The sequence below is a fragment of the Ursus arctos genome, unplaced genomic scaffold (genome assembly GCF_023065955.2).
Source record: "Ursus arctos isolate Adak ecotype North America unplaced genomic scaffold, UrsArc2.0 scaffold_29, whole genome shotgun sequence".
Lineage (NCBI taxonomy): Eukaryota > Metazoa > Chordata > Mammalia > Carnivora > Ursidae > Ursus > Ursus arctos.
The window spans coordinates 12265204-12286534 of NW_026622974.1; the positions used below are offsets into that span (position 1 = coordinate 12265204).

At 42.1% G+C, this 21331-nt stretch overlaps 1 protein-coding gene across 8 annotated transcripts in view; it reads right to left on the bottom strand.

Moving 5' to 3' along the window:
* Positions 1–21331, bottom strand: part of PKHD1 (PKHD1 ciliary IPT domain containing fibrocystin/polyductin) — a 445064-nt gene that overhangs the window by 349740 nt on the left and 73993 nt on the right. For all 8 annotated transcript variants that reach the window (XR_008956175.1, XM_048219586.2, XM_048219585.2 and 5 more), the window contains 6 exons: positions 20797–20992; positions 20015–20082; positions 17019–18626; positions 14682–14825; positions 9276–9495; positions 2838–2988 (listed from right to left, as the gene is read on the bottom strand). Coding sequence is in view for 7 of the 8 variants with exons in the window: in XM_048219586.2 (XP_048075543.1) it covers positions 2838–2988; positions 9276–9495; positions 14682–14825; positions 17019–18626; positions 20015–20082; positions 20797–20992 (2387 nt within the window). In the remaining variant the exon portion in view is untranslated. The remainder of the gene's footprint in view (positions 1–2837; positions 2989–9275; positions 9496–14681; positions 14826–17018; positions 18627–20014; positions 20083–20796; positions 20993–21331) is intronic.

Sequence of the window (21331 nt, forward strand, 5' to 3'; positions counted from 1 at the left end):
GCAGGACAGATATGAGCCTCAATTCCAAAAATAAAGTGTTCTTTGAACAAACAAATTTGGATAATACTCCACACTAAAGTCTCTCTTAGAAATTTGTATAATGTCTCACATGTGGAACACTCTTAAATATCCTTTGGCAAAAAACAAAAAAACAAACAAACAAAAAAAACCAACAACAAAAAAACCATATAACTTTGTTTAGCCCAGGTTTCACAAATGTATTTGACCTTGGAACACTTTTTTCACAGAATACTAACATTCTATGAAACCTGTGTTCCAAGGTTCTCACCTAGTACTTAGAGCTGGAGACCTGAATTCTAGTCCTGGTTAAGCACCTGTCAGCCCTGGTTTTCCCCAGGTTCAGGTCCAGATAAGGAAGGTGTGTATGCCAACACAAGTGACATGTCACCCCCACACCTGAGCAGGGAAACCAGACAGCCCAGCATCTGCAGGGTAACCAGACAGCCCAGGACTGCAGTCTCCCAGATGCTGGCACTAACCTAGTGGATTTTGACAAACATGCCCTTCTGGTTCCTAAAGACTGAATGGCTTACTTCCCCCATAATGATTGATAGCCACACGGGCTATGATGCCAAATTACTAGGTGTGTGACCTTTGTCAGGTCACCTCTTCAAGGACCTCAGTTAACTCAGCTCTTGAGTGAAGGGCTTGTCTAGAGGGTGTTCAACCTTTCCTCCAGCTGTGATGAACTGACTCTCCGTGTCCTTCCTCAAACCCTACCTACTTCCTATATGGCCTCTCTTCCCTATTATCCCCCAACGGGGTCTCTTTCCCTGTTACTTTTTTTTATCTCCTCAGAGCATGGCAGAGAATCTTGAACATGGCTGGAACTCAATAAATACATGCTTCACAGATATTTAAAGAAGACTGAAGCATTGAAGCCTCTGAAAAAAAATTCAAAATTATTCTTTGAGATGATGAAAAATTAAATGAGATCTGAGAAGCAAAACGATCTTGTCAAAGCAGCAAGCACCACCGAGATGTCATGCTGTTGAATTTTCTAGCACTACTACTAGCGAACTAGCTAGTAGGACTAGCTAGAACTGGTACTATCAACCTAGAACTAGTTAGTAATGGCTAACACTGGACACTCAGCAGGAGCAACAGTTTCAGTGGCTCCCATTATCCCCACTTTACAGATGAGAAAACTGAAGCACAGAGGGGGCAAGTAAGTTGTCTGAAGTCCGCCAGGTAGCAAGTGATAAGGTCAAGTCCCCAGTCTAGCCCCAAAGCCCACCCTTGAGCACCGTGCAACCTGCCCCTCCCTCCCTTTCACTGGCATCGCTCCCATGACATCCCAACAGCTGACATTATTGCCCAGGCAGAAACCGAGGCCCAGGAAGACGTAGAGATTGCTCGGTGCCCCACAGCTCTCATTGCACAGTACAACACGGAGACACAGTGCTGCTCAGCAGACCCACGGCCCTACAATAAACATTCAAGACGTCACTGACAGCCGACTGCCAGAAAGGGGCATGGGAGTGAGGTGGGGTCTATGATCCGAGGACTGTAGTCCCGGAGATGATAAAATGAGCAATGAACTGAAAAGAAAAGGCCTATTCGGGGGACACAAGGAAGCCAGAAGTGACAGGCTGGTGCAGTCTTCCCTGAAGGGAAGGTGAAGGGGCGTGAGGAGCCTGGAGAGGTGAAGACAGGGAGACCCTGGGGGCGGGAGGCGGACAGGGGAGAGTTAAGGAAGGACAGAAAAGTTACGTTATTAGTAATTGCATACATTTTTGACACTAGTCTGAAATTATTTAAGAAAGAAAGAAAAGAAAGAAAGAAAGAAAGAAAGAAAGAAAAGAAAGGAAGAAAGAAAGAAAGAAAGAAAGAAAGAAAGAAAGAAAGAAAGAAAGAAAGAAAGAAAGAAAGAAAGAAAACAAGCCATGCCTACACACCCAGAAGTATAGTTCGGAATTGGGAAGGTTTGGCTGAATGCAGCAGCATTCACCAGAGAATCTCGTGTAGTGTGTGGCACATAATAGGCGCTGCATAAATGTTTGTTCCGAAGAAAGGAGACAAAAAGAGGAAAACTGAGAATGCTTTCATAATGAGAAAGGCACCTAAAGGAGTAGGTGCTCATAAATATTATTTTTTATCTGTGTATCCCGAGAAGCCCAGAGAGTTGTAAAAGATTATCTGATCTATTTCCAAAGAGCCCTCAGCCTCTGATTTCGAGTCTCGAAAATTCCCTGGGAAGGCTGTGGAATCTCTCAGGGGGGACTTTCAAGAACACATTCTTCGGGGAGCCCCTTGGAGGGGTGGTTTAGATGGTGTCAAAATGGCTATATTAAGGTAAAGAGGCTAGACCAAACGTCCCAGCAGGGCTCTGCAGGTCTGACTGCCACATAAGCCCCTCAAAAGCCAAAGCTTCCACTCTGCTCTCCACAGAACCGATGAGCCGGACGGCCCAGCAGACATTGCCATCCCACCAACTGCGGATGGCTGAGTGATTTGGAAACCTTCCAGAAGGGCCTGGTTAAATTGAGGGCCATTTATTTCATGAGGAAATAAACCACAGAGAGCCCCTTTCAAACACGCACGCAGAGAGCAGGACAAAACGCTGAGGAGATTATCTGTTCAGAATTTGCTTTAAAAGAGCCCAGGCAGCACTCATTTGTTTTTGAGAAAATATATGATTAACCATAGTTAACTAGGAATTCAGATGTTGTGCATTAGACCAGCTTCTCAAAGTTTGAGAGCATTTAATATTATATATCGCTGCCATTTGGACTAAATTGTTTTTTTAATGTACACAATATTACAAATTTAATTTGAGCTGTTTGAATCAGTCTGTAAAAAAGATTTGATTATACCTGAGTGTTCTGGCCCCGGCTCTTCCGTATCTCAGTAATCTTGGCGGTAATTGGCTGATTAGACGTCTCACACTCCATCTTTGCCTCAGTTTCCATGGCAATGTTACAGGAGCTATTATAGATGAGAACTTCATCTCTTTCCACTTTAGGGCTGAAACGAGAGGGGAGGTTAAATGGGGTGTCATCAATCTTAATGAAATGCAATTATTTTTACTCTTATTAATCATTGCAAGCCATTAGCTTGTGGCAACTACAGGCCACCATTTGTCAAATTTTGCAAATTTCTGTAATTTTGTTTCCATTCTTTTATTGTTTATTTGTTTTCCTTTTATCTGCACACCCTGCAATGAAAATGCACGTGGTAAATATCTTTCACTGAGGCCTTTCTCTTTTCCGAATCTATTAGGAACATTAGCAAGAGCTTCTCCAAAGCCCAACTTAACAAGCAATGCGCACACAATACTTCCAGTTCCAAAAATGGAAGCAAATATTGGGCAGAGGGGTTTTTTTTTCTTTTTTTTTTCTTTTCTTTTTTTTTTTCCTTTTCCCCGTCCCTCTTTCTGTTCTTACTCACACTTAGTGTTGGGGGAGTGAATTGCCTGAATCCCCCCAGGGCAGATGGAGAAATTGGAAAACCCACACAACTGGCTAACTGGTCCCTAATTCCAACTGTGAAAAAATGAGCTCATTTAGGCTTTCAATTCCCTCTCCCCAGCTGATGGCAATGAGGCTCTGTTGCTAGCAGTGGAACATTAACTTAGTAAATTAATTAAACTTACTTAACAGCCCAGACTAAGGAGATTCGATATATGTGCCAGTCATACTACCAGCCACTCGCTTTAAAAGTCCTCTTGCTTTAAGGAGAGAAGCCAGACTGGATTTAAAATGAAAAACAGCAGTGTAGCGTTACAGAAAGTCTAAAAATATGCTGTCTAGAGGATGTGAAAGTGTGAATATTGCAGGCAATGGTCCCCAACAGGTGTGATATTTATTCGACAATAATCCTGGCTTTAGGCATTGTTGCGACTAACTCAGAGATTATTAGCAACGATAATGCATGATGTCTCATACTTTTCAACAATTTCATTCGTATGATCTCATTTAGGCCAGTAAAGTAGGTAGAGGCATAAAACAATGTAATCTAAAGAGATAGAGATCGGGAGATTTGCATAAAGCCAAACGCAGAAGTACAGCAGCTCCAAGATTAGAACCCAGGTGCCCTGTCTCCTAGAGCAGGATTGTCAAGTTTTGAGATGCTGTTTGAATATCAGCATGAAGAAAGCAGATCCCATGGGAAGACCAGCAAGGGCCATGGAAAGGACAAAAGGTCACTGGTGAGAAACTATAAATCAGGTCGAACTAGAACATCTCTTCTCAAACCGATGTCAGAAAGGTTTCTTCCACAACTTGCTAGAAATACCACGAAGGAGAACTGCCACATCTACTTTGTCTTCTCTTCTTCACAGTAAAATATTCCCAGCTTAGTATTCACCAAGTCAGGACTTGCATACCCACTGTGCTCTGGACCTACTAGACAGTGTCCATATTTTAACATCATGTGGCCCAGAACCGAACACACATCGCTTGAGCTGGCTGCTGGGGCTGTGGTCTCCTCTTATCTGAGCCCTCCTTCCCATGACATCTAACACGGTGCTGGCTTTATAGCCCCACGCTGAAATTAAGATGGCGGTAAACGCAGTCTCAGAGCCACAATGCCTGAGGACTTCGCCATGTTGTATTTGTTCAGCTGATTTTCTGAGAAGTAGTTAGCATCCAGAGGTTATGCTCAAAAGCAGACCAGCTAGATTTGGATCCCTGAGCAGATATTTGCTTCTACAGGACATTATGAAGACATGAGTCTCTAAGCTTTGGTTTGCACGTTTATAAAATGGAGTTATAATCATCGGGTACCTATTCTATATAGGTGTTGTGAGGATGGGATGAAATGCAGCCTATAAAGTGATTTGCAAAGAATCTGGCACACGTAAGTGCCCAATAAAGGCAGTTCTTGTTACAGTTTTTGGTGGCAGTGGTGTTGGCGGTATTATTGTTGAAATTAACTGTGGGAATTATGTGTCATCTCACTGATAACGGACCCATTGCTCAAATAAATTTTGAACCTGGAGCCTGTCTTGTAACTACAAATCCATTTAGCTGAGCCATGATCCAGAGGGTAGACAGAGCCACAGGATAAATAAAACCTTCACTCCTCAAGTGTCACTTGTACTCAAAGTTTCAGAAAAGCAAAGCAATTTAACTTGTAAATTAAAATGTAATGTAATATTTAGATAAATATGGAAACATGATTGAATGGAATGCAAAGTTCACATGGATTTTTCAAATAAAACCCCTGACTTCAAAGCCACTTGATGCTTGCAGCAGGCCACTTTGGGCTTTGCAGCTAGAACCTTCCTCTTGCTACTGAGGGTGGGGGTGAAAGGTGTTAGAATCATTTGAGAACTTCTCTCTATATATATTTCCACCAGAAATCACTTATAAATATATCAGGAAGGAAATAAAGTTGGTTTACTACACCATCACGTTCCTTATGAATCAGTACTCAGATAACTACAGATGGTCCTTGAGTTACAATTGTCTGACTTATGATTTTTTTACTTTATGATAGTGTAAAAGCAATATGCACTTAGTAGAAACCACACTTACCAATTCTGAATTTGGGTCTTTTCCCAGACTAGGGATGTACAGTACAATCCTCTCTCGTGACACGGGGCAGTGCAGCTCCCACTCAGCCGCATCATCACGAAAATAAGCAGCCGATGCACTTAGAGCCATTCTGTCCCCATGCAACTACTCTGTTTTTCATGTGCAGTACAGTAGCCAAGACATTCCATGAGACATTCAACACCTTCTTAGAAAATAGGCTTCATGTGAGATGATTTTGACCAACGGTAGGCTAATGTAATTGTTCTGAGCACATTTAAGGTAAGTGAGGCTAAGTTATACTGTTCCGTAGGCTAAGTTATACTGTTCCGTAGCTCACAAACCATATGGTTAATAATTCATGCTAGAATTTTGTCAGGGATAACACAAGCTCAGGTGTCTAAATTTCCAGAACTCCCTTTTCCCCTTTTTAGGCAAGTGAAACAGTATTTGGCCATCTCTTCCATCTGTTGTGGGCCCCCGTTCATGTTCACTACCAGCAAGTAATGATCCTCAATCCTACAAGCAAGTATTTTATACTCAGTGTATAAATGATCTGGGATATAGACTTGAATTCAAGGAAAGGAGTGACCAATTTCCTGTACAACCTTTTCTGGTCTTGAGCTTCTGCCCTGTTAATGAGCCTTCTGCCCTCTCTAGGCTCATCAGCAAAGACTAGAGAAAAATGGGTTAAGTCACCCAGCAATCCTCTCATTCGCCAGTGGCAATGCACTGTCTTCCCTAATCATGTTCTTCTTGCTCGGAAAGAGTTAAAACCACTTTCTGTTAGCTTAGACTTTTTCTTACAAGCTTTAGGTCACACTTCTTTTTGTATTTTCCCCTAGTAATCTCACTAGAGGTTATTTTTCATTAAAAGTCCATCATCAAAATTAGCAGAGACACCCGGATATCAAAAATAGACCAACATTTATGAAATGTCAAAGTTTCCCAATAGCTACTATCCCATGTTTTCTTCCATAATGATCCTATCAATTAAATATAAACATAAGTGTAAACATACGTGCATATACAGACATACACAAATGCAGATGAGACAGTTGTGCATGCACACATGCACGCACATAAATATTTGAGGGAACGTGGTAAACATTTTTGGTCCAACTAGCGGCAAAGAGACTTCTAGCACCTGTTTCCTGACTCGCAATCTGTGGCTCTTTCAGTCGGTCTGATGAGGTCCAAAAGTAAGCAGGTAATCATGAATGCACTCTAGGACAGATATCAAAGACATTTGCAGGGCTTATGTCTCCCTCACTTGACCTGAAATTGTTTCTGGTGGTTCTGGAATCTCATTGAACCACACACCTCAGCCCAGGCTCTCATCCCTGATGCTGAAGGCCATCATCGTGCCAAGTACACTGTCAGCCAGAGGTCTGGGTTCCAGTCCTGACACTGCCAAGGCTGGACTGTGTGACTCTGAAAAGATACTTAGTGTGTCTGTCTCTAGAATAGAATCTAAACTCCTTACACGGGCCTCCAAGACCTTAAATACCTCCCGGAGCCCATGTAGAGAACTTTCCTTCCTTCTTACTCTACTCCTGCCCTTCTGGCCTCTGACCATTCATAAAATGTGTCGGGGCCTTTGCATTGCTGTCCCCACTGTCTGACTGTCCATAACGACACCTTCTTCTCCTTAGCTCAGCAAAAGACACTCCAGAGAAGCCTCCCCTGGGCACATTGTATACAGTAGTCCCCCATGATTTTCTATCACATTATAGCCCCTATCGCAACATGTGATCTTGTTTATTGTATGGCTTCCCCCTCTACCCTTAAAGGCAGGGATTTTGCCATCTTGTTCCTCACTGAGTTACAACTCCTTGCACAGTAACTACAATATAGTAAACAGTTGATAAATTCTGGATAGATGGATGGATGGATGGTTGGATAGATGGACAGATGGATGAACTGGGCATATTTTTGCCACAGATACACGCCTACCTTTGCCAAATGACATCAAATCCATAGTGGTAGTGGCTGGGAAGGGGATAGTATAAAGCATTTAATGGAAATGGGTTTCTTGCAAAGATAATGGCAAGTAGTTCTCCAGGTTCACAAGCATAATCTTAAGAGGAACCAAAGTAATCCATTTGGCATATAATTTTTTAATGCCCACTGTATAATTATAGTGTGTTTTCTGGTTATTAAATTAGTACATGTTCACTGAAAAAAAATACATAAAAACTCAATGAATAAATATAAGTAATACTCCAATCACCTAGGGTAGGCATTCAACATTTAAGAATACATCCTTCTAGTCTTCTTTCCGATCACCTGTTATATGTGTAGACAATCATACGTACTACAGACACCATTAAGAGTAAATCGATACACTATGTTGCGACCTGTCCTTTTTACTTCCCAACATATTGTAAGCATTTCCCTCTTCAGTTAAATATTCTACATCATGACTTTTAAAGGTTTCCTAGTATATTAGTATTTAGATTCGTCCTTTATTACTCAACATTTCATTTCAAATTTTTTGTTATTATACCTAATACTTCAAAAATGTAGTTTTTCATAAATATTACATCTCTCTAACTGCCTTCTTAAAATCCCAGATGTGAAATGACTAGAGCACAGGGAATGAAGAGTTATCAGTACATATTGCCAAATGATATCAATAAGAAGGGCATAAGTTGTAACAGGGTCTGAGGCTGTTCCCTCAGCGACCTCAGGAGTAGAGAAGAAGAACACAAGAAGAACTTCAAAGAAGAGCTGTGGGGATTTGGTGAAGTCTTCATATTCAGTGGAGCCGGGATATGACATGTACTTCTCCGTACCCAGCATTTGTGAGTTCTGAAATCCAGTCCTGCCTGAGTACAACCTCCAGAACCCCATTTCCTATGTGACCTAAACAGGGTTCTTCACGCCTTCTAGAAAGCAACCAGCCAAGGAGGTTCCTCTCTTCCTCTGGCTAAATACAACCCTCTCTCTGGTGATGAATTCGTCCTAAAACACAGGCTGTCTTGGGACATCAAGAAGTCAGACTGTCAGGGAAAGTGCTGGTTACTCTCGTTTAGTTGTAATTTTGAACGGGAAGATAGGCCTTCATTAAACAACCAGGTGTAACCAGTCTATCTAGATAGAAATCAAGAGAGTGCAGGGCGACATTCAGCACTGAAGTATCATGCTGCGTGGGCAAAGAACTGCCGGTAGAAATTAAGGCGGTCCTAAGTCACCAAGAGGATCACACGTTTTCCTTAAATGTGTTTAGAAAAGGGGGTTTCACCTGGAAAGTGACAGTATGTTTGTTTTTTAAGTTCAAAAAATCCTCAGAAGCTTATGGTTTCTAAATCCTAGATCTACAGTAATTCTGCCTGCACATCCCCCCTTCTGTTGAATAAACATTGTGCAATCTGCTGGATTTCTCTATGACTTTTTTTCATACTTGTGAATCTGTTTGGAAAGAAAAGAAAAAGGAAAGGGGAAAAGAGCCTTCTGTTTTTCATAATGTCTAATCTTTTTCCCCATTGGCATTCACCAGATGTTGCTTTGGATCGGAAGATAAATATTAAAATCTAAGCAAGAACAAAGCGAGCTGTTTACTGGGCAGATTTTTCAGATGTTCTCTCGAACACTTGAAAAGACAGGAGATGCTTTGATATGCAGGCTGGCTGGAATCCACAGTGGAATGGTCCCTCTAATAAGAGTGGTAGGCCCTGGGGGCCATGTCCACCCAGCCTGCCATTCCTGACGGTTCCATCTGTCCATTGGCCATGCATTTGTGGGGAAGGTCAGGGAGGGAGAGGACAGGGTTACCTGATGAAGAGGCCTGAGAACCATGGGAACGTTGACTCTGTCCAATGATCTGGTGCAAAGAGGCACTGGGGACTTTCTTCACAAATGTAGAGGTAAGGCCATGATTGGGGCAGTGTCTCTGTCCCCACAGTGACAGTCAAATCACACTGCACGTAGGTGCTGCTGGAGGCTTCACAGCTCTCCTCTGCATGCTTCAGGTCACACAGGAAAGCCAAGGACACTGCAGGAGACACTCACCATTAGGTTAGGCAGTAACCACGGAAATAACAGAGGACCTCACACTGTTACATAAATGCACTTCATGTGTTGTCCCCTGACCAATAGGAGAATAAAATTATCAGTTTACTTTTCTTAAACATGCATGATGTGTATGAAACACATACAGAAGAATATAAGTAACTTTTTTGTAAAATATGAATCATCATCATAAGAAAAACTCATATGACTCTACAAGCCAACATAAGGTCTAAAACAATTGTGATGCTCTCGAATCTGTGTCTCTTCATCAAGCCCATCACCTTCCTCCTCATCCTCAGAAACAATCCCCTGCATTTTTTAAATCACTTTCTCACATGGGTTGAGAGCTGGTTGAATTCCACTTGGTTTTGAATTTTATACAATAGAATACATGACATATTTTTGGACCTGCTTTTTTCCACTCAGTATTACAGTTCCAAGATGTATCAAATTCCTTAGAATCACATAAAACTTGAGAATACATTTTCACTGCTGTTCAGTACTGCATTGTGTGAAATTACTACAGTATATTTATCTATTCTCTTACCAATGGACTTTGGGCTACTCCCCAGTTTTTGCTACGACAAACACATACTAAATTTCCTCTAGGGTATATGTCTTAAAGAAAATTACTTGTTCCTCAGGTAGGTACCAGTTCAACTTTAGAAGACGGTGCCATAGTGTTTTCAAAGTGCTCGTGCCATTTTCCTATAGCCTACCAGCCACAGCCACGAGTTTCCATTACTCCACATAACTGCCAGCACTTGGGATTATCAGACTCTTAATTTTGGCCAGTCCCATACAAATACAATGGCATCCCATTCCAACATTAATCTGCATTTGCATCATTACTTCTTAGGTCGAACAACTTTTTATATGTTTAGTCAGAACTCATATTTCCTCTTCTGTGAAATTCTTCTTTTTGTCATTTGCCCTTTTTTATACTAGAATGTTTGTCTTTTTCTTATTGATTTGTGCTCTTTATATATTTTGGGTACTAATCCTAGAAGGTTATATGGTTACTCATACCTTCTCCAGGTTCTTGGATAGCCTTTTCATTCTCTTGATGGGATCTCTTGATGAACAGAAGTCCTTGATTTTTACATAATTTTGACTATTAACATTTCATGAAGAAGAAAAGCAATTATTTGAAGGCCTTTGACCCTTAGGCCATTTCTTTCTCACTCATGAGACACAATGTAAAAAGCATCAACAAGGCAGACTGGCAATAACCTTTACGAGGAAGATAAACAAGTCTCTACATGGGACAGTTGGGGGGCAGCTCTGCTTGAAAACCTTAATAAAGTAAAAAAGAAAAAGAAAGAAAAATCTCTCCAGCTTCCTACCTCTGCAGCTAACCTGTCAATGCAAGTATGCAACAAATATTACCAAGGACTATGGACTTGAACCCAAGCTGCCCCACCTACATCACAGCACTGCGTGCAGCAAGGGGCACAGGAGACAAACACATGTGAGAAGGTTTACAGTTGTACGATCACATCCAAATAGTATACGGCTGCTGGTACATTCCAAAGCACGTGACACATAGTAGGTTCTCTGTGAATGTGTTCAGGATGAATTACAGCAATTAGGTTGGCTGACAATAGGACTCTCGGGTGGAGAGAAAAAACGTAAGCACTTGCCAGTTAGTAAGCCCTGGGACAAATATAGGCCCAACCCCTATAAAATAAAGAACTCCTTACAGGTGACTAGGTGGATGCAAATTTGACAAGGTGGTCTAAGAAAGGTACCCAGGGCTGGGGATCAGAATCCAAGGTTCTGCCACAAAATAGAACTGTGTGACCTCAATCACTGTAGCTTTTCATGCCTCATGGAAAAATTTAAGTTCCCGTGAAGAAGCCACGCCATATAATTCAACATATAAATGCAAGAAACACAAATATCAAAGATTTGGCTGATTTTTTGAAAAATATGAAGTACTTTCGTTTCAGTGAACGAGATGTTTTAGCAACCCGTCATATGAAAGACTAAATCTCTTCTTTTGTTAGAAGTGCAAGTGGAGGAGAAAGGTCAATGCAGATGACCCCAAAAGCAGCAAAAGCACTTCCTCAGAGCTCTACCTGTACCGCCCCTGCCCCACTGATGAAAGGAAACACATGAGCGGCCCTGTGGCAGGGGGACAAGCAAAACAATAATTAGGGAAGCCGGAGTTCTAGGCCCTCATCCACAACCTGGAATGAGAAACACCACCGTCTTCAGTGTGCAAAATCACACTAAGGAATAAAAGTCAGAGCGGGCGTCAGAACTCAGTGACCTTAGTAAATTAGAGAAATGACAGAAATAAACAAAATACCAAATGAAAATAGGAAGGCAGCAAACCACAGGAAAAAGAAATAATAGAACTCGTGTAAATATCAGATGAGGAATGTCCAGCTGTGCACAAGCACGTCAGGAAAAAAAAAGAAGAAAAAGAAAAAATCCTTGGAATAATCGTAGGTAACAGTAAGATTATAAACCAGCAAGACAGCGATGCGGTTGTAAAAACAAATACGGTGCCAGGTGCTATGCGGGCAATCCTCTGAGGCTTCCCAATAGGGCCAGAACTGGCTTACACAGAGGAGCTGCCATGTTGGAGACTTCAAATCAAGAAAAAAGGTAGGAATGCAGAGAGGGCTCAGAAGAGAAATGCCAAAAAGTTTACTTGTGGGCAAGTTTCTGATTCATTAGGTCGCCCAAATTTCTAACATTTCTAACAAACTCCCAGGTGCTGCTGCTGCGGCTCCAGCAGCGACATTAATATAATATTCTCGGGGCACCCAGGTGGCTCAGTCCATTGAGTGTCCAACGCCTGGTTTCAGCTTAGGTCGTGATCTCAGGGTTCTGGGATCCAGCCCGCATCAGAGTCCGCACTCAGCATGGAGTCTGCTTGACACTTTCTCTCCCTCTCTGCCTTTCCCTCTCTCCCTCTCTCTCTCCGTCTTTCTAAAATAAATAAATAAGTCTTTAAAAAAAATAATATGATATTCTCAATAATAATATAATTCTCAGTAATAATACCCTTGTGAACCACTGTGTTAGAAGGACCGAGATGATTCAGCCTTCTGAAGGGCTGGGTAAGTCTGAAAAAAGGAACGTGGGGGAGAATCAGTTAAGTCAAAGGATAGATTGCTCTGAGAATGATAACTGAGAAACACGGATAACCGTCGCTGCTGGGAAATAGTCCTCTTCAAAAACCTTTTAAAATATAACAGATTCTTAACTAAATTAGTTATACGCAATCTTATCTGAAAGTAGGGGAATTATTCGCAGTTTCTAACAATTTGTGAGACACATTTTGCTTGACCATTTGATGTCCATTATAGACCTACTTTCTAGAAAAAAAAAAAATACACAAACATGCTCAAAATGTTTTATGCAACTCAGGAAGTTGATAGAATCCGTGACTACCATCCTGGGTCTGAAGAAACCAATAGAGTTGACTTTCATCAGTTCCTCTCCATTTTTAGACACTGTAATTAAAAGTCTCTAAAAAGACTTTTTCTTTTTTTATGAAAGAGGAAAATAAGTCCAATTATCCATTTCCCAAGTAAATGAGCGGCTCCTGCACAATCAGTGGGTGTTTGGTGACACCTAGTGGCAATGGTTAGAGTTACAGCTTCCCGCTTGTATTTTCCTTTTTTAAAAAACAAGGCATTTTGAGAAGTCCTTTTCTAAAATTAAATCAAATCTTTTAAAATATAACAATTTCTATTCATCTTCTTCTATAAGTTATCAAACTTCCAATATTACAATTTACCTGTCCCAAGAACCTCAATGATTTTTATTTTGTACTTCTAATTGAAATTGGGTCTTGACCTAATACCAAGGAGCTTTAAACAGTTAATTAACTTAAGATGTGTATGTGTGAAAGCCTTTTTAAAAGACTGTAGCAGTATTAGTTAAATATTGGAACCTAGAAATATGGAGTCTTGGTTTTCTGTTTCCACAACTTTCCAATTCATTTATTCTTTCATCAAGCATTAATTTCACACATTCGCTGTTCCAGTGCTTGTCTATGCACAGGAGGGAGAGTGGAGAAGGGAAGAGTCAACATCTTAAACTTAAATATTCTACTGTGTCTTACGTTTCCTACTGTGGAATCTTCAGTGGAATAGATCTCTCTTCCATAATGCTCTGCTTGTATATATGGTGGGTAACAGGAAACTCCGTTTTAAACAAGGATCATTACTCTCTCTCTCTCCCTCCTCTCCTCCCCCTTCCCCTTCATGAATAAGACAATCTAATGTAAACTGCCATCATCAATTACTCATCATGGAATTTTTGTCCAAGCTCAGACAAAGTGATGCTTTGATCACTTTGTAAATCCTTCACCCACATTCAAGTTACAGACACAAGTTAGGAACATAATTTCAAGCACTATTCTGAAAGCATGTGTAAGGTGTCCAAGCACATAAGTACAAAATCTATGATTATGCAAACAAGTTAATCACCTGGCTAAGCTGGTCCTCTAGTGATAATGGCAACTTCTTCCCTTTGACTTTTTTTTCTGAAGCTCCATGGGTAATTACTCACTGTTAGAAAGCCCCATCATGGGTCTATCAAGCTTTGCACCTTTCTCTCTAACTAAGACACACCTTCCTGTACCCCGATTTACATGATGGCTGTGATGCTTAAAGCAATGAGAGATCACAGTGTTCTACTGAGTAAATACCTGGGCATTATAGAAGAAGAGGACGGTGTTCATGTTGGCTCTTCGGCCTCTAATAAGAATTCCAGAACTGGGCGCACCAGGGAAATACGCAAGAGATCTCCAGCTCGCTGATCTAATCCCTAGCCCAGTACCTCCAATAAGCAGATGTTTTCAGCAATTCCACCCCAAAACAAGACAAGAGATTGTTTTCCCCATATCTAAGGCTGTCATTGAAACTAGTATTCAGAACTCACAACTACTTTCTCCATCATCGTATGACAACAATCGAGAACACGGCTGATAAATTTTCCATTGCCATCAAGAGGACAAAGGTTACTATGAACCATTTTAATAGGCAGTCCCATCTAACATTTTAGATGGGGAATAAAGAAATCCTCTTCCCAAGAACACATAGAAGAATTGGGGGTCAATACAGCATTGATTACAGAAATGCAGTTAACTAAAGAATATCATTTTTATATACACTCTTAAAAAAAATATGTGGCATTTGTACACACCATCCAGGGGCAGGACCAAGCAGCTGAAGGCTGACACTGTAGCATTAGCCAAGACCTGGCAGGGAGCGCCACACACAGCAGCTGAGATGTTCCCTGGAGAAAATCCTGCTCCAAACACATGCACAAGCCTTCCACCCAGGCAGCCTTCAAAACAAAATATAAGTTCATGATTACAAACGCAAAGGTCTCTTTCTTTACTTACCTCAAAATTCAGATCCATGCTTTCTTGCTGCCCCTCATTCTTCCTCTGCCCTCCAGGATCCACACAATTGGCTGCCAGTTCCGATATCCCTAGCATCTTCCCACTAAGCCCTGGCCTCCAGAGCCTGGAGTCCTTGTTCTGTCAGATTCCAATCATATTCAACCATCTATAAAAATGTAATAACTTTTATAGACAAAAGTAATGCTTATTTATCATTCTCACATTTTTTTATACCAAAGAGTATACAATGGAAGTAAAAGTTCCACTGAACCACCTAGATCACTCCCCAGAGGTGGCCACGTTTGGTTTCCGGTGAATCCTTCCAGAATTTTTTAAGCATCTATATTTTTATACAAAGAGATATTTTCTAGGGGCACCTGGGTGGCTCAGTCAATTACGTGTCTGACTCTTGATCTTGGCTCAGGTCTGAGATCTCACAGTCATGAGTTTGAGCCCTCCATGCCTAGCATGGAGCCCACTTAAAAAGAAAAATTAAAATCTTTCTATATATATTCTTCTACAGTTTGATTTTTTCTTTAAAAATATAGCATAGACAATTTTCCAAGTATGTGTACATGTATGCATGCTACTTAGAATTCCATCATTTGATTATGCAACAATTTATTTAGCAATTTTCCTATCAGTTGGTTCTTTCTTTATTTCTCCTCTCTTGCTATAATTAATGGTGCTGAGGAACTGTACATTGATTTGCATAGAACTGTTGAAAACTGTTAGAAGTGGGATTTCTAGGGGCGCCTGGGTGGCTCAGTCGTTAAGCGTCTGCCTTCGGCTCAGGGCGTGATCCCAGGGCCCTGGGATCGAGCCCTTCATCAGGCTCCCTGCTCCACTGGAAGCTTGCTCCTTCCTCTCCCACTCCCCCTGCTTGTGTTCCCTCTCTGGCTGGCTGTCTCTCTCTCTGTCAAATAAATCAATAAAACATCTTTAAAAAAAAAGAAGGGGATTTCTAGGTCAAAGGAAACATAAGGTTTTAGATTTGTCGAATATTGCCGAATTTCTCTCCAAATAATGTTGTGCCAGTTTACACTCCTACCAGCACTGTAGGACTGCACCCGTCTCTGATGGATAAAAGTATGACAATTCTAGACAAACACCATGTTTTGCTTCAGTCTGAGAACCAAAAAAGATAAATGTCACCTGGACTCTCAGATACGTGGCAACCTGAGTCCACACTGAGAGAGTTCCAGTGTCTACTTCCCTCAGGTCAACTTTCGGTGGTTCTTCCAGCCGCCTGACAAACCCAAGAAGAACTCTTTGCTTAGGGTGCATTTCATAGCCCTGCTCTCTCATCATAAAAATCAGGGAATCTTAGAAGAAAGGGGAACTAGGGAGCATCCAGACCAAACCCCTTTATCCGTAGAAAATGTACCCCGCTAAATTACTAAAACACGTGGGACCAAAATCCCAATTCCTATAGCATTCCACCCAGCCGAGGCCAAACAAATTTGTTCTAAGAATTGGCTCCACTAGAACTTCATCAGTGTAAGATTCGCTCCCATAATCTCCTCTGTACTTTCTGCATCACGGTCAAATTTGAGCAGTCTCGAGTGCAGTAAGGCTTTACCTGAACAGAAACCAAAACCATCACTGGAAGAAAAGGCAAGGCAAATTTCAGTATATCTATCTAAAAGGAGAAAAGAGTTCAACCAATGCAATCATACTATGCAACTGGCCTCTTATTGCTGGGGTGTGGATTTGTCTGTGAAATAATTCCAAAATGATAAAAGTTAATGATATTTAATAAGTTTTAAATAATTCAGGGTGGCATAGAGGTCTAAAGAGAAGTGAAGGCATCTATGTACTACTTACTTGATCAAATTATGAGCTCTTCCAGATGGAATTATTGAAGACACAAATTAAATCAGGTTAAGGAATCAAATTAAAATAAAATTATACTTATGGAATTTGCACAAATTCCTTGATTAAAAAAAAAAAAAAAAAACCAAAGCCTCATACAGGGGGCATGCCAAAGACAAAAAACACAGGCCAATCAGGTTTCTCTCTCCTTCTGTCTTTCAGATTGTGGTTGATTTCCTACCTTTTAGAGTGATAACAGTAGCTATTAATTCACTTACATAAAAAAGAAAAAAGAGGTCTGTCTTATTTGCTTGACTTACCAAAGTTCTCAGTCACTGCTGAAATAGTGACTGTGGATGTGAAGACCAGGACAGATGAGGCCCAACCCCTCGTGCGGTCGTACCCTCTGACTGGGTACTCCCCAGCAGGAAGGGATGTGACCACACACTGGAGAACTGTGTGGTTGCCAGAGACACCTGCACAGGGTGACATCCCAATAAAAATGTCAACATTCTCAGCTCCTGAGACTTGGGCCACCACGAAGGTTAAGACGCCATCAGTCTGAGAAATAGAGAGTAATTGTGGGGTGAAGGCATTGCTGTAACCAATGACACCCATATGGTATGAAAGTCCATCTACCTCGATGACCAGGCCCACAGAGCCATTTCCTGCAGGCACAACGCACTGGATGAGCTTGGAGCTGATGCTCACTGTCAGGCAGGCCTGCTGGCCAACGAAGACTAGTGTGCTGTTCTGTCCTCTCAGAGCTGTGCCCTCCATGGTCAAGAGGCTTCCACCATGGATGCTGAAATTCTTGGGGGAATAATGAAACACTTGAGGCAAAATGTAGAAGTGTCTGGAAACATTACCAAAACAAGCATATCCACTTCTGGTATGAAAAACTGATACGTAGTGGAGTCCCGGGGTCAAGTCTCTTATCCAGCATGCCACATGGCTTGCATTAAAGGAAGTTACAGCACAAGGAAGGTGATTATCCACAAACACCATTGGCTCATCTGCTGTGATGTCTAACTTCTGACCCCTAATCAGCACCATGGTCAGAGACCCATGGATGTTAGTGGTCAAGGAGTCCACGATCGGAGTTGTCTCTTCCTGCAGGAAAACAGTGCAATTGCCCTGACACTCGCTAGGCAGCCCATTGACCAGGACTGAGATGTTCAGGGTGAAGGAAGCATCAGGCAAGGGGTCACCCACTCTGTTAATCTGGCAGAGAACTGTCTGGTCCCCCAAGCTCAAAATCACACAAGTAAATGGACCTGAAAGGTCCACCTGAACTGACCTCTTCCTAGAGTTGAGAGCCAGTCCCCTCACTGTGAGTACGGTCCCGCCACAAGCAGACCCATGTGTCGGCAAGATGGCCATTATCCGAGGTGTCATCACAAATTGTTGGAGCACTGCAGACATGTTCGCAAACCCCATTTGCTTTTGACGTACTCGGAGAGGATAGACGCCCGCCTCCAAACTCTGAAGAGGAAAGGAGCACCCAGACAGGCTCATGTTGCTCTTTAAAGACTGTGTCTCCAGATCACAGCTGAAGACCCCCAGAAGAATCACTGAGCTGGGGAGGTTATTTCCTTCCACAGAGAGCCTCAGGCTGCTATTGGCCATTTCTCCTCGCACGGCAGTGACCACTGGTGTCCTTGCTGCTTCATATACGAAGGTAAAGCCTTTCCCCACGAGGCTGGGTAAGGGTCCTTGGGCGAAGGACACATTGCCAGCCCAGACCTCCACGGGGGCTGGAACAGCAGGAACGTCCGCACCAGGCAGCAGGGCAATGGGCGGGGTCTCACACAGGATGACTGTCTCCGTTAAGTGGAGGATGTCACAGGTCCGATTACCCACAAGCACCCAAACCAGAGCAGGGTCCCTGCTGAACCCTATTCCCGAGATACTGAGGATGGTTCCACCTAAAACATGAATATTGAAAACAAAACTTAAAAGCTGATATTCAGAACTCACAGCACTCACAACACATACCAAACCCCAGGGCAATTTAAGTGGAAGGCGGGCTGTTAGCGAAACCTCAGTGACTTCACCTCACCCCATCAATGTTACATTTGTAGCAGGAGTTAGAGGGGCTGAAATTCACGTAATAGTAAAATGATGTAAATTGTTATATAGGGGGTGTTTATAATACTTCAGACAAAATTTTCAAGTGTATTTATAGATCCTAGAAGGCACTTCTATCAATGTATACACTAATGAGAAATCTAATTTCTAGAAGTGTTCTTGTCACTGCTATGTTATGTGGCATGTTAGTCTGTAATAATACTTTATATAATTATTATGTAGAGACAGTATATGTGTAATGTCTATGTTAACGGAAATTCAAATTCCTGAGTCTTCTTGTCATTTGCCATATGATCTCACATACTATTCCATATTATTGTCTGTGTTATGATGTAGAGTATATGCAGATTGTTCTGTATATATTCAACTTATACACTAATAAAAAATCCAATTTGTCGAAGTCTTTAACTTCTCTTCTATATTATTCTATGTGATAGTCCGATAGTCCATATGTTATGTAGGCATATGTCCGTGTGTGTGCATGTGTGTTTTCAGACATCTCAAGAGCCACTGAAATACGGAAACATGCTTGTGATCCCGCTACTATATTCCTAGACTTTGCCTATCTCGTTGAGGTACAAGCAAGCCCCATCTTCAGGACAGGGGTTGGAGCAAGGTACCTCGGATCATGACCAAACCCGTGGTACAGGCAAGCAACTTTAAAAAGGATTTTACTGTACTCCGAAAGGATAAAGCATTATTGCAAACACTATCGCATGATCATTCACGTGCAGATGTATAGCTTTCAATTTTTTTCTAAAAATGAATAGTTTCCCAGATTTTTGTCTTGTCCTTATATCTCCTATATTGACATTTGTGTTTCTAACTCCTTCTGGGTCCTTCGTCTGCACCCCCAGAGGAAAGTGAAGACACCAGACTCATTCTTTCCCTCCTTGCACCTCCAGTACCTAAAAGGATAACATGACTGCTCTTCCCTTGTTTTTCTAACATCCTCTAGACATGTACTATCCATTGGATGTTTCAGCCTCTTTTCATCCGAAAAACAAAACCAGGCACATCTTCTTGTCACAAAAATTCTTCAATTTCCTGAGCTCACTGGGGCTCACCGGTTTCCACCCTTCAAAGTACACCACTCAATTCCCAAAGCGCAAGGAAAGTTCCTCACCCCAATGCCCCATCTCTGGTCTCACTGGTTCAAATCCAGGAACAAAACCTGAATATCCAGTGAACAGACCTGCTGAATAAATGGTAGACAGCCACTCACCCAGAAGGGACCCACAGCAAGGCTCAATGCTGAAAACTTCTGTGACGTACTGGACGTGAAGATCAACCCTGCAGAGAACGGGGAGATTGTTATAAAATAACTGAGTCAGAAAGAGAGAAAGGGAGCAGCAAGACAGAGAGACGTGGGTATTTGGGAGAGAAGAACAGACAAAGGGAGCAGTGATGGAGAGCACGTGGGAATGGCACTGCCTCACAGAAAAGAAAGGACACAGTGGGGAGAAAATGTTGTATGGGATATTTTCCTGGGCTGGTACCATGTGGTGGCATCAGCCCCACACAGTTTAGCTAACTTCCTGGAATGAGGAGAGGGAACTTCTGGAGAAATACTAGGCAGAGGGACTTTGAGGCAAAGAGGAACTGAGCACAGCTTGGGCAATAATTGTAAGCCATTTATTCAAAGCCCTAGACACTATCTTATTAAAGGTCTTATGTAGTCACAGACTCTAATTAAAGCACAGAATATTCCCCCAACGCACATAAATTCTCACCTCACCCCCACCTTAACCAGAAGCCATGACATCCTAGTTCCAGAAAGTTCTCTCTTCCCCAACTAATGAACCAAACATTGCCCTTGGATTGGTCTTGAGAGTGAATAGTCCTGGAGGGTCTCTAAGATTTCTTCAAATTGCGTGATTCTCATGTGCTTATCACCTAACTTCAGAAAAAGGGGGGAAGTGAACACCTAACTCAAAGCCAGAATTCCTCGACTGAATCACCAGACCGTCAAAGAGACCTACAATGAATGGCCAGCATCCACCTCACCCTTGTGAGCACACGTGGAACCCATTGATGGAGACCGAGATCCTGTGGAGGCCGGCAGGCAGCGGGGGCAGCACCACCTCCAGGCCCTGAGGCATCTGCACATGAGCTGGAGCCATAGCGTCCTGAACATGAACGTCCACATCCAAATCGGTGTAGTTCACCAGAAGTGCCATTCTGATGAAAAGGGTCTCACCTCCTGCATTGAAAAGAATCCATTAGCCTCTGTGATGTAGGTTTATGGCCTCAACCACTTATTCGAGCTAAACCTATCTTTCAGGATTAAATACATGACCAACCCTGTGCATACCACCCTAACTGAGCATTTCAATGCCAGTCGAATTTTTTTTCAGAAAACTTTTAGCAACTCTTAAAATAATAGAGCCACTGCCTCTAATCTCATGAGACCATGACCTGAGCCAAAACCAAGAGTCGGACACTAAACTGACAGAGCCACCCAGGCGCCCTCCAAGTCCTTTTCTTTAACTTTCACTTTGCTTCACTTACACTCCGGGTACATTGAACCCCTTAACAATGC